The sequence below is a fragment of the Oxyura jamaicensis genome, chromosome 1 (genome assembly GCF_011077185.1).
Source record: "Oxyura jamaicensis isolate SHBP4307 breed ruddy duck chromosome 1, BPBGC_Ojam_1.0, whole genome shotgun sequence".
In the NCBI taxonomy this organism is placed as follows: domain Eukaryota; kingdom Metazoa; phylum Chordata; class Aves; order Anseriformes; family Anatidae; genus Oxyura; species Oxyura jamaicensis.
The window spans coordinates 5459636-5472290 of NC_048893.1; the positions used below are offsets into that span (position 1 = coordinate 5459636).

A 12655-nucleotide genomic window follows, 5' to 3' on the forward strand; every position below is an offset into this window, starting at 1 on the left:
AACACAAATTCCATTGAAAGTCCTACTTAATTTAAACCGTACAATTTGCATTTTTTTAAGATAATAAATTAAACAATTCCATTTAACATTTTTTGGACAGCCAGAATTTGAAGTGAATCTATTCTCAATCCACACGTAGCTCCTGCTCACAGGAGAAGGAGAGGCACCTTGAGAGGAAAACCAGGGCTCGGCAGCTTACAAGACGTGCTTATTCAGATGGTAAAAGTACATGACATGGAGTTTGGCCAGGTCTAGGCTCAAGATCTGTAGCTCTGGCTGGGCTTTCCACAAACAGTGAAAGGAGAAAGAGATGTTTTTTATTCCCTTGGCCCCTCTGCAGGTGAAAGCAGGTGAAAGTCATCTCACTGAACTTCAGCAGCTTGGAAATCAGGTACCCAGTCTCCCTAGTGGGCAATGAAGAGAAGTCATTCCTAGGTAGCAAGTCACCCTTCCAAGGGCTAGGGTTAATCTTACCTATTTTAAGGTTTAATTAATCATCCATTCTGTCTTTCCTGACTATAGCAATAGCCTGGACAAGTAACTTTAATTCTCACAAAGTTAGTCCAGATGAGTCTCTCCCACTAAGAGTGGGAAAGTTTCAATTGAGAAAAGCACATTGCTTTCCAGGAATGAGTTAAGAGATTGTATAACTTGGAAATGGGCTGAAATCCTATGTGAATCAACTAGTAGTTCTTTCAGTCGGATTTAAGCATGTACTATTAAATAATATGATTATCAAGGCAGATCAAATGTGAACTTAAAAGTTATTTTAAGGGCTTTACTAAATCAGACACTACATGGTCAGGATACCTCAAGCACTGTTGAGATAAGCAGTTTTTCTAAAGGTTACAGGCAGAACATATATGGTTTATTGGAGGTAACGGTCTCCTGTCCATTTTAATTCTTTGAATATTGCTGGAGCAACATCCCACTTTCAGACACAGTCCAAGAAGAATTTATCCCCATTAAGCATCCAGAATGGCTGATATCAGTGTTAGCAACTGGTTGCTTTTTGGCCCAGAGATGATGAATTTTACTTTTTATGAGAATTTTTTTTAAGCTGCAGTCAGAATTTAATTCAGAATCTTAACAATTGGGACAGATAAATTTTCCAAAAAAATGGTGGGCAACCACAGACTTCAAGCCATTGAAAACTGCTTCTGAACTATTCAGATTTGTCTCTGATAATCACCACTGATTTTGAAATTCTCAGTACATATCTTGTCTCTAAAATGTGGTCAGTGCCTTCCTATATTAGGCATTTTATCAGCAAGCAAATTTGACTATTTCCTTATACAATTTTTTTTGTGGTTTTGGAAACCCAGTTCTGATGAGACCAAAAAAGTCTTCGGGACTGGTTTGTGATTCTGTCGGCTCTTCTACAAATACCCAGTAATTCCAAATTTACAGTTATCACAGGAGAAAAACTGCAGTGACTGAAATGAGGCAAATTGCTTCATTGTATGAAAGTTTGCATCGGAGGCAGCACAAGAAGTTGTAAAATGTAAATCTTGTGCTCTCAAATTTCCCCGTGTTTTCACAGAACTGCATCTGTGACTGTGCAGCACTACAAAAATTTCCTGCGAATGTGCTAATAGGCCTTATGAGAATGTTCTATCACCATCCATCTGTCACTTTTTAACAGGCCTGATTGGCAAGCACTTGTAACAACTGACATCTGTTCTTGCTTATTGATATGTAGATTTATGGTAATTGCTGTGAACAATAAGACACAAAATTACCTAAGGTGAACATTAAATTAAATTTTCATGCCCCTATCCTTATAAATAATTTTTTTTTTAAATCTTAAGTTTCAAGCAAGGCATACTGTGCATCTGTTTTGTACATAATTTAATTGTTTTTTTTTAATCTGCCAAATAACAAAATGAAAGTTGAATTTCCTTGCAATCTTGAATATTTGCCAAGCTGATAGCTCATTGGTAAATACATGTTATTAAAAATGGAATCAAACTGTATTGTGATTCTGTGTTTTTTTTTAATCGTTCCACTTTAATTCCCAACATCGTCTCTATCATGAAGATCAAGAGTTATTCCTTACCCAGAAGTTTTTTTTTCCCTACAGGGGGATTTTCATTTTTCATGTGCAGCACTGCCTATGAGGCTGTTCTTCAGCATTAAGCAATTTGCATTTCTTCAGAGAGAGGTGTGTGTGCTGAGTGAGCAGCACTTTCAAATAAAAACGATCTACTCATTTTCAGTCCAGCTCTGTTGCGGGATTTGGGACTGTTTTGAAAAAGCTGTAGGATGGGAAATGTGTGAAGACAGTGTGTGAAAGAGAAGAGAATGAGAGAGCAGATTAGTCCCACAGAACTATACCTTGGCTGAAGTGCAATTGATCCAAAATCCCCATTTGAAGTAGAGTGCTTTTTGGGTCTGGGACTTGAGAGCGTTTGGTTTCTCTCCTCCAAGTTTGTCCTATCAAGCAGGATGTTGATGCACTTGACAAGTTGGTGGGGAAAGCCAATGAAGAGGAAGCAGAGATGAAAAAATACCTAGGGAATGTGAAGCAATGATGGCAGGACTTATTTTTTAAAAGCTTCAGCAAACAGATGATCCTGGAGAGGATGCATATTAAGGATAAACTGGCTAACACAATCAACTCTAGAGCACGCTGTATGACAGGCGTGTGCTCTGAGCCCAGGCTGACAGCTACTTTTGGGTACAGCAGGGTTCTTTGGTGTCCTTCTCTGACACGTGTGTGACAACAGCAAGTAGTTTTTCTGTTTTGTTTTGTTTTGTTTTGTTTTGTTTTTTTCCTAAAGGCTCTGTAGCAGACACAGCATAACATCTGCAGAGCTGGTTTGGGGCCAGTGTCTTTTAGTCACCTCTACAGTCAAACTGACTGGGTGGGAAGACAATTTCGTCACTGCCTAGCTCTTGTTTGTTAAATTTTGTTTGGCATGGAAGCTCATTCTTCAAGTTGTTAGATTCCTCTTTCACTTCCAGAGGAAATGTCCCACTATAAAAAAGTGGTTTTGTGGGATGAGGCAATGGTGGTAGTAGTTCTGCATTTATTATAGGCATGATAGAAGCTCGCAAACCCAACAAGAGCAGTTGTTTGTTCCACTGCCTGCTGACCTTGTCTTGCCCGCTGTACTTGTGCTGAGCACCGTACGGTGTGTGTGGGCTGCCTTCCAGCTCCACATCCCTGTACACCCTTGGCCTCTCTGCTGCTACAGCCTCACGCAGCTTTGCATGCACGCCCAAAGCTATGCATATGAAATGCAGTAGAAAAAGCAGTATTAAATTGCTTCAAAATCCATTTGCTTCTAAACTGAGGTTTGGAGAAAAGTCTAGACATTTTCCAGAAGGATGTGGGATTTCATTTGGCTGAAACTCTTTTACAGTCTCTCCTCCTGTACCATTCTGTATGCTTTGTTCACTATTATTTAATCTTGCTGTGCATGCTATTTAAAAGTTCAAAGTAGAGACCTCACCACAGAATAAATATAAGCTGATTATGACTGATCCTCCTGATGAACCACTTACCAGTGGGTGATAGAAAATCATGCTGCCATGGTGAAGAGCAACCCACTACTTTATCAAACGTCCATTACAGAAAGGTGTGAAAAGTGGCCTCTGTGAAGATCAGCAATGTTTGCTGGATATTCTTTGCTGAGTTACTTATACTTTTTAAAAAAAGGAAGGAAAAATATCCATGAGGACCAAATATCAATGCAGGATGAAAATGGATTCCATATCTCATTCTCAGGACCGCTTTGTCTTGTGTTTTGTTGCTGGTGGTGGTGGTGGGTTTTTTTTGCAAAGAGGTAGACACCTTTTAAGTCATCTTCATTCCTAACAGACTTATTCCTGAAGTTTGAAATAATCTGCAGAATCTTACTACCAAAGAAAGATTTTATTTTTTTTTTTTATGAAAAATGAGAATTTTACACACCGGGCTTCTTGTATAGTCAACATGTGAGTGAGTCTGCTAAGTCATTTAAAAAAAAAATGCTTGCAAAATATCTGAATTATACCTTTTCACTGAAAAGTAAATTGAAAACTCCTAAGTTCCTCACCATCTTTGCTTTCAGAGATATATTAAAAATATGTTTATTAATACACTGTTCCAAATATACCTCCTATATTAGATTTAGACTTACAGTAAAAATCAAAGGTTTAAAAAGTCAACTTTTTATGATTTTGAAGATGACTTCGTTCAAGATTTGAGATGTTTAAAGCAGTTTTATTCTATTCACTTGGGTATCAAATGCCTAATTCTTTGGTATTTATAAAATGTCCATGTAATTAGTGTACAGTTTTGCCATTTCAGGGTTATCTTTGTATTTTAAGCACTTACACTTTTGTAAGAGCTGGATTAGAAGACTGATTGAATGCAGTAATGTCCTTTGATCACATTATTTAGCAGTTACACCTAACTGTCTAGATTAGTAGTGACTTGGGACTAGGGTAGCTCTATTGTGCCTTGCAAAATAATTTGGGTTGGTAGTGTTTGCAAAAAAGTTTATTTTTTATTAAGGTCATTAGCTTCTAAAAGAAACCTGAAAGAGCAACTTTTTCACATAATTTCTCAAAGTGTGTTGTGCAGATTTCAGACTGCAAAGTGGCAAGTCTTGGATGAACTGAAACCTTACTCCTAACGTTGTTGTTGTGCCATGTTTTCTAAAGTACAGACGTCTGAGCTGATGCCAGGCAGTTGACCAAGGCACAGAAGTTGGAACCAGAGCAATGCTGCATGCTCATCTTGGACCTGACCTTCCTGTTGAAACAAGCTGTATTTAAATACAGACTTTTATTTACAAATAGATGCTTAAATCAAGGTTCACGTCAGAGCTCCTAATGTTGGGACAATGAGAATACCTGTGCATTCAGCTCTATGGGGAGCTCATTTGTTGTATACAACCTGAGTCTCAGATGTATGCATTTGAAAGTGTTTTCAGTCTCTGTTATTGCAGAAGTTCTCATTTCCTAGAAAATACCTCTCAATTTCATCTTTTTTTCTTCCCAAACATGCTTACAAGATATTGTGTTTGACCTCTTTTTTTTTTTCTTCTTCTCCAAGTTGTTATTAGGTTCCCCTGGTATGAAAAACAAAGTATGCAGAAAGAAGTAATATCTCTTGTTAGACAAGCTAACATTCAAAAAAATAAAATAAAAAATGGACAAGTTTTCAGGCACTCAAGCTCTTTTTTGAGTGTTCCTCAAAACTCATGCAGTCATCCCAGCTCTGTCACTTGGTCTAAAAAAAGATATTACTCTTCCTACCAACTAACCTTTTGTATATACTTATATTATCTAGACTACAAGGACATGAGGAAACTGTTTTAGTGTTTTACGGTTTTTGTCTACTTATCCTACTGAGGGCTCAAAGAGCATGTGGAGATCTCTCTCAGGTCCAAACCGACATTATGAACTCTCGCTGCCATCCAAGCCCCCTTTGGACAGTTGCATCTTATTCAGAGTAGGATACAGTCTGGTTAACGTTAACTCGTCTCCGCATTTTAGTATCATACTGAAGCAGTCCTCTGTAGAATAAGGGCCTAAGTAATTTGTGTAGTCCAAGGTAAAAGGTAGGTACTTTTGAAGGGACTTCCATCGCTTTGATTTAAGTCAAATGAATGCCATTTGCTGTTCCTTATTCATCTTTTTTTTTCTATTTCACATCAATTGTGTTTATTGTTCGTCCTTTTTTACTTGCCATCTAAATTAAATCCTTTGCTGTTTAAATGAAAGCTTTTCTTGAAGGTCCTTACTAAAATGCAGGTGTACCTCCCCCACATCTTCTGAAATAATGAAGAGATGACTGAGTGGACTTGTTATCATAAGGCAGAGCTTATGGCCTAAATGTCCCCACTTCAGTGATGGTGCTATAATCAGTATGATATTAATTCAATGCTCTTAGTTCCTATGTGTTTTTTAGAAATGAACCATCAAAAGGAAAATCAGCGCCACTGTTGGCTACTGCACATAGTCTTCATAGATACTTTCAGAGGAGACACAGGAAACAAATTATATTCATCCCAATTATATGACCCAATCTTGAAGGTGTTTTAAATGTTAGTTATCTTATTCATACCCCCTGCTGGGCTAGGGAATAGTATTGCCCCTGGGCTCCACACAGAGTTTAAATGATTTTAATTCCACACTTGCCTTATAGAAGAGACACAAACCAGATTTAATTTCCCTGAATTGTAGGCTGGTGCCGTTGCCATATTCTCCCACTTTGAAGGCAGAAAGGTGAGAGATGCTATTTGGGGATTTAAAAGGTGGTTACCAGATTATAAATGCCTTTTGTTAAAAAATAAAAATAAAAACAAAAAATAAAAATAAAATCTCTTAGCAAGCTACACCCAAAGCTCCATGTCCACTGAAAACAACCTTTTTAAAAACCTTTTTTTCTTTTTTCTTTTTCTTTTTTCTTTTTTTTTTTATGGCATTTAATTAACCCTATTGCTTCTCCTTGCAGGCATGAACGCTTTACAATTACAGAATTTGGCAACTTTAGCAGCTGCAGCAGCCGCCGCCCAAACCTCAGCTACCACCACCAATGCAAATCCTCTCTCCACAACGACTGGTGCTCTGGGAGCCCTCACAAGTCCTGGTAAGAGCAGAGTGCTTGCCTTCAAAATACAAAAATGAGAGTAAATGGGAAAAAAAAATAGTTACAACTCTGATTCCATGCTGTGACTAAGTTCTGTGATCATATACATTTTAGACACCCTTTTAATAACTGAATACATTTTGGTTGCTGTTATTTTTAAGGAAATAACTTATTGTTTAAGATGTCCAATATGGCCACATTCTCTGTTCCAGACTCATTTCAGGGGTCATTAAAGCCTAACAGACCCATCTTGCAAAACTCTACATGAAAATTGCAATTGCATGGGAAACTCAAGCTAATTTTAACTTTTCAGAAAGAATTCAGGACATGTGCTAATCCTTCCCATCCCACAGAAAGATCAAACAAGATGGCACTTCTTAATCCCTAAGAGACTGACCATTTTGTGATGGTTTTACTCGGGTGGGCAACCGAGCTCCACCACAACCACTCTCTCACTCTCCTCCTCAAAGAGGAACAGGGAGAAAATATGATGAAAGGGGCTCAAGGGTTGAGATAAGGACAAGGAGATCGCACAGTAATTACTGTGATAGGCAAAACAGACTCAGCATAGGGAGATAGTAAGATTTATTGCCTATTACTAACGAGCTAGGGAAGTGAGAAACAAAGGAAAGAAACCAAAAGCACCTTCCCCCTCATCCACCCTCTTCCACCTCCTCCCCCCGAGCGGCACAGGGGAACAGGGGCATGGGGGTTATGGTCAGTCTACAGCTCTTCTTCTCTGCCGCTCTTTCTCGGTCACTCTCGTCCGCTGTGCTGTGGGGTCCCTCCCATGGGCTGCAGTCCTTGCTGAACTGATCCAGCATGGGCTTCCCACAGGCAGCAGCTCTTCAAGAACTGCTCCAGAAGTGGGTCTGTACCACGGGGTGCATCCCTCAGGAGAAAACTGCTCCAACCTGGGTCCCCCACAGGCAGCAGCTCCTGCCAGGTCACCTGCTCCTGCGTGGTCTCCTCTCCACAGGCTGCAGGTCCGGCCCGGAATCTGCTCCGGCAGGGGTCTTCCACAGGCCACAGTCTCCGTCGGTGCAGGTCCACCTGCTCCACCGTGGTACTCCATGGGCTGCAGGGGGACATCCTGCTTCACCATGGTCCTCACCACAGGCCACAGGGGACTTCTGCTCCGGTGCCTGAAGCACCTCTCCCCCTCCTTCTTCGCTGACCTTGGCGCCTGCAAGGCTGTTCCTCACTCCTCTCACTCTCCCAGCTGCTGTGTGGCACAGCGTTTTTTTTCCCTTTCTTAAATCTGCTCTCACAGAGGCACAAACAGCATCACTTATTGGCTCCGCTCTGGTCAGCAGTGGGGCCCTTACCAAACATGGGGCAGCTTCTAGATCCTTCTCACAGAAGCCACCCCTATGGCCCCCTGCTACCAAAACCTTGCCACATAAACCCACTACAGATTTCCAGCCCATCATGCAAACATTGCCTTCATCCATCATGAATTTTTGTGCAGTCCTCTCTTTTTCTCCTTCTCTTTTCTTTACTGTAGCTGTAGAGCTTTCTGTAGACCTTTCTTCTGGTCCTGAACTATATATCAGATGTTCAAGAAGTCCACAGCCAGAATCTGACTTCATTACCCTAAACTGTATGGGGGAATAAGGGACAGGTTAAGAGATGGTGGTGCCTCCATTAGCACCATATAGGCATTCAGCCATTCACTTCCCACATATACACAACCCTTCCCACTAAGACAGAGCAGATTTGGAGTTCAGTACCACTTCAGTATCTCCAGAACCCATGGAGAGAGGTGTTGATTCAGTGTAGTTACTCTGGATTTACAGTGAAGAAGCTGAGTCAAGAATCTGGCCACTTATCTTTATATAAAGGCTGCAGGGTGTAATTATTTGCATCATGAAGTGTGTTTATTGCTGTTCTAAAAAACATTCGTATTATTTTAGACACCACTAAAGAACATTTGTGTTTAATCTTGTTTAAGTGTGTATTTATTTCCCATGAAAAAGTAATTCATGGCAGACGGTTTGAGCTCATCAGTAAGGAAAACAGTCTTCACTGCACAATAGAACTGGGACTGAGTGTGTTGCCGGGTGTTAAAGCTGGCCAATGCTTCCTGCTATATTACAGTTTTATTGTTCGTTTGGGGGAGAGGTTAAATGGAAGGCAGCTTGACTAAATAGTAAGTTTGTGCAGCATTTTCCTGTTTCTGATGTGAGCTTCATATTGACCTAAAAATAATCAGTCACAACAGCTCTGAGAAGCAGGTTGGGTCAAAATGATTTTTTGGGGGTGAATTATTAAAAAAAAAAAAAAAATCAACAAACTCTTCTTCAGCAAACACATTGCAAAAGGGTAGTCTGAGTGTCAGTGCTTCTGTGGTGCTCCTGTCTAAATGTCACACATTTAGAGAAGCGGAAATGTTGCATTTCATGCGTGCTGTGTAATATCTCCACAGTTTAGCTGTTAAATGTCTGAGTAGCCTGTCCTCCCAAGGCATACGCAGCATCTCTTGAGCTACACTGACAAGACTTCTCAGGACAACTCAATGTACTGCACTGCAGTGTGGAGGGTCTGGAAGTGAACTTTCCTATCATCTGCAGCAAAGGGGCACAAGATCTTTAGGCAGCAGCATATTTTTGCAGTGCTCTTTGCCATGCCATGTTAGCCCAGGACTTGAATTCACAGTTAAGGTCCACGTTTTCACTTTCTCTCTCCAACACAATCTCCTTCTCAAGCCTGGCTGAGTTGGCCTCCAGTCTCTTGAGTGCCTGGAAGGATGAGTGGTATCAGGCAATGTCCAAGTCTGCAGAAGCACATGCTTAGAAAGGTGCTTTGGCTGGGCTGGGCAGATACTTGTTCGAAATAACAACAGCGTACCAGTGCTCAGGGTGCCATCTTGAAACAGATATCAAGGTTTTTCCAAAGAGATGAATGATTCTGGCTGACACATTGAAGATGCGGTATTTTCCAAAAAATCATGGATGGTTAGCCTCTGAAATAGTGTATTAAGAATAACAATTGCTTTTGAAAGTCTGATAGAGAGTTAGTAGCTGTACACAAATGTTTTTAATATTAGATAGATTGGCCTACCCAAGAGAAAGTCTGTATCTAATAGCTTCATTAACCTGTTTGTGTTGCACAGCCAGCCTAAAACCAATCCCTATTAAAATGTCCTTCAGTTTAACCTTTCTTATCTTGTTCCACATTCTCCACCCTATTAAATATTTTGTAAACCTGAATAATATCTTCAATGATTCTTCTCTGTTCTTTGTAAACTGAATTTAGTTCAATAAAGCTTTCAATAGTAGCTCAAAGTATTTCCATTAGAACTTGAAATATGTTGGCAGAAAACGTTTAAATCTGCCTTTCAGTCTGTGGATGTTTGGAAGCCTTGAGGGTATTTTTTTGGTCTAGTTTTCTTTTAATAGAATACTTCAGTTTGTTGTGTTTCATAAGTGTAAATTATTTTGTCTGATTTCAAAGCCTGCACTAAGCCCAGGAAGAAATGTTTGTGTCTCTCCAGATAATGTATTAAATTAGTATTTCTCAGTTCAGAAAGCTGCCCAAATTTAGGAGAGTGCAAAGTTACATGCTTAAATTTAATCATTTTCTTGATTCTGTTAAAGCCAAAATACTGCACTGAAAAGGGATAGGCATCAGCATGTATTTCTAATATGCCTTAAACTATGGCAGCCACATCACATAAATCACGTCCATGTTTTTACCCATATAGAACCATACCCCTCCTGAACATCTCTCCTGCATTTGTCCTTGACCAAGAGCTCTTGGTTTGTCCTTTGTAGACATCTGTCATAAGAGCCCCAGCTTGTGGTTATGTCAGTTCAAATTCATCTGGCAGCTTAATTTTACATAGATAAGATTAGCAACCTTCAATACATCAAACTACTAAGGTGAGGATGGAGATGAGACCAACTTTGATGCATTGGCAACACAGAAAAACAGGTCAAGAGGTGAGAAACCAACATGGTATCTGATATTTGATAATGTCAAGTTTTGCTGCTGGCTTCTAATGGCAATATATTAACAAGGAAATGAAGAATATTCAGTACCTAATAGTAACTGTTCAATTTGTATGAAACTCCTTCTCTAAGGTTCATACAGCCACATATCTCCAAACAAATTAAATGCCAATGATCTTTCTCTCATACGTTCTGTATACTTAATAAAGAGCTTTGACCGCCAGAGAGTCTAAGGACACTCATTCTCCTCCATGTGCTAAATACTTTCTCTTAAGCTTGAAACAGTATTCATTCAGAAAGAACAGAGACAATGCAATCCCCCAAACTATTATTTTTTTTATAATTGTAAATTTATAATTTCAATTTTGCATACCCATGGAAGTCTCTCCCTACAGCATTGTTAGAAATGATTTTTTAAAAGCCTTTGCTTAAAAAAACATGAAAGATTAAGCTTTCATTTTAGTAAAAATCCCCTCAGGCAATAAATAGGTTCTTTTGTCTCTTGGCCCTGGAAAAAAAATTAAAATGGTTTAAATTGCCCATGGTTAAAGTAACTGTTTCTTGCAATTATCAGATGGTAGTGAATAAAAATGAAAATGAAATCATGAAAGAATAAAAACCAGGTAAAATGCATATTATGTCTTTCATGAGTTTCTCACGGGTCTTTTGAAGACTCATTTAATCATCTTCCTTGTCTTTTATTTTGATATGATAATTGTTTCCTTTATTTACTTTAATCACCTCTATTTAGTTAATTAATTCTTCAATTTCTTTTCGTTTCACTTACTTACAATACTTTTCTGATTTAAAGGCATGTAGCTGTAGTACTTCATAATGTAAGGGTTTGGCCTTGGGGTAGTTTTTACCCAACTCCATGTGGCCATGTATGTTGTCTGAGCCAGTTTGTCTCAACTTCGCCTTGGTTGGGTCTCAGAAGTTTGCGTTTCCCAGTAACTCAGAAGGGAATTTGGAGGATCTACCTCAGGTGTAGATATTAGCACTGTAAATTTCATAATTTAGGCAGGACAAATCTCAGCTGAGTGTTGGGAACCTTGACCTCTCCTCCAGAGAACATCCATTCCACATCCTGCAAACACATGGACTAGCACAGAGCCCACAGAGAGATGATACTTTCCTGATATCAGGAGCTATAAAGCTCCTGATCTTTTTGCAAACTGATATTAAACAACAGCAGAAAATCTTTTTGCATTCTAAAAAGGAAGAAGAATATGGAAGTCGGGTTTTAGATACCAACTTACTTTGTCATCTTGTCCTTTTCCATCACTGCATAGGTTTTTTCTTGTTTAATGCCATAACACGAGAGTCACAAAATCATGCAGGCTGAAATAGTCTTTTACCAAGGTCTCTACTTTGGGCTCCTGCTCAAGGCAGAAACACTTAGAGCAGGTTGGTGAACTCTACATCCAGTCAAGGACTGAACATCTCCAAAGATGGAGATTCCACTGCTTCTGTGGGCTTGTTTCAGTTTTATTTCTTAAAATTCATGCATAAATGTTTTTTCAATAACCAGTAGGAAAGCTCTTCTATGTGCAAATGAAGAGACAAAACATCTAATTATACATCCAAATTTATCTGCATAAACATACTCAATATAAATTCTGAGCTGTGGGGGGATAGAATTGCTAAACCAGAAGCTAATTCAGTTTCAGACTTAGGAGTCTTGATTTTCCATGACATTTTCATGATTATTTGATTCTCTAAACTATTATTTATTCACACAGCTGAACTAGCTATTCATGCTTCGGTAACAAAGCTTTTCAGGTTTATCTGCTGTGTGAACCTAAAAGGAAATCTTTGTGCAAAAAATAAGTACAGTGTAGAAAGTAAGACTTTTTTCTTTAACAGCCTCTTCAAATCAAGCCCAATTTTGGCTATATTATATCAGAATTTGGCCATTAACTCTCATGTTGAAAGAAGTCCTCTTAAGCACAAAAGTCTAAAAATACTCATTTTCAGACAGATGCTGACATTGGAGTATAACAGCACCCCTAAAAAAGAAAGGAACTTTCTGAAGTATAGAATAAACTGAGAAAGAAAGAAAAAGAAAGGAAGGAAGGAAGGAAGGAAGGAAGGAAGGAAGGAAGGAAGGAAGGAA

At 39.1% G+C, this 12655-nt stretch overlaps 1 protein-coding gene across 17 annotated transcripts in view; it reads left to right on the forward strand.

Moving 5' to 3' along the window:
• Window positions 1-12655, forward strand: part of CELF2 (CUGBP Elav-like family member 2) — a 565285-nt gene that overhangs the window by 516453 nt on the left and 36177 nt on the right. For all 17 annotated transcript variants that reach the window (XM_035315484.1, XM_035315498.1, XM_035315490.1 and 14 more), the window contains one exon: window positions 6452-6586. In XM_035315484.1, the coding sequence (XP_035171375.1) occupies window positions 6452-6586 (135 nt within the window). The remainder of the gene's footprint in view (window positions 1-6451; window positions 6587-12655) is intronic.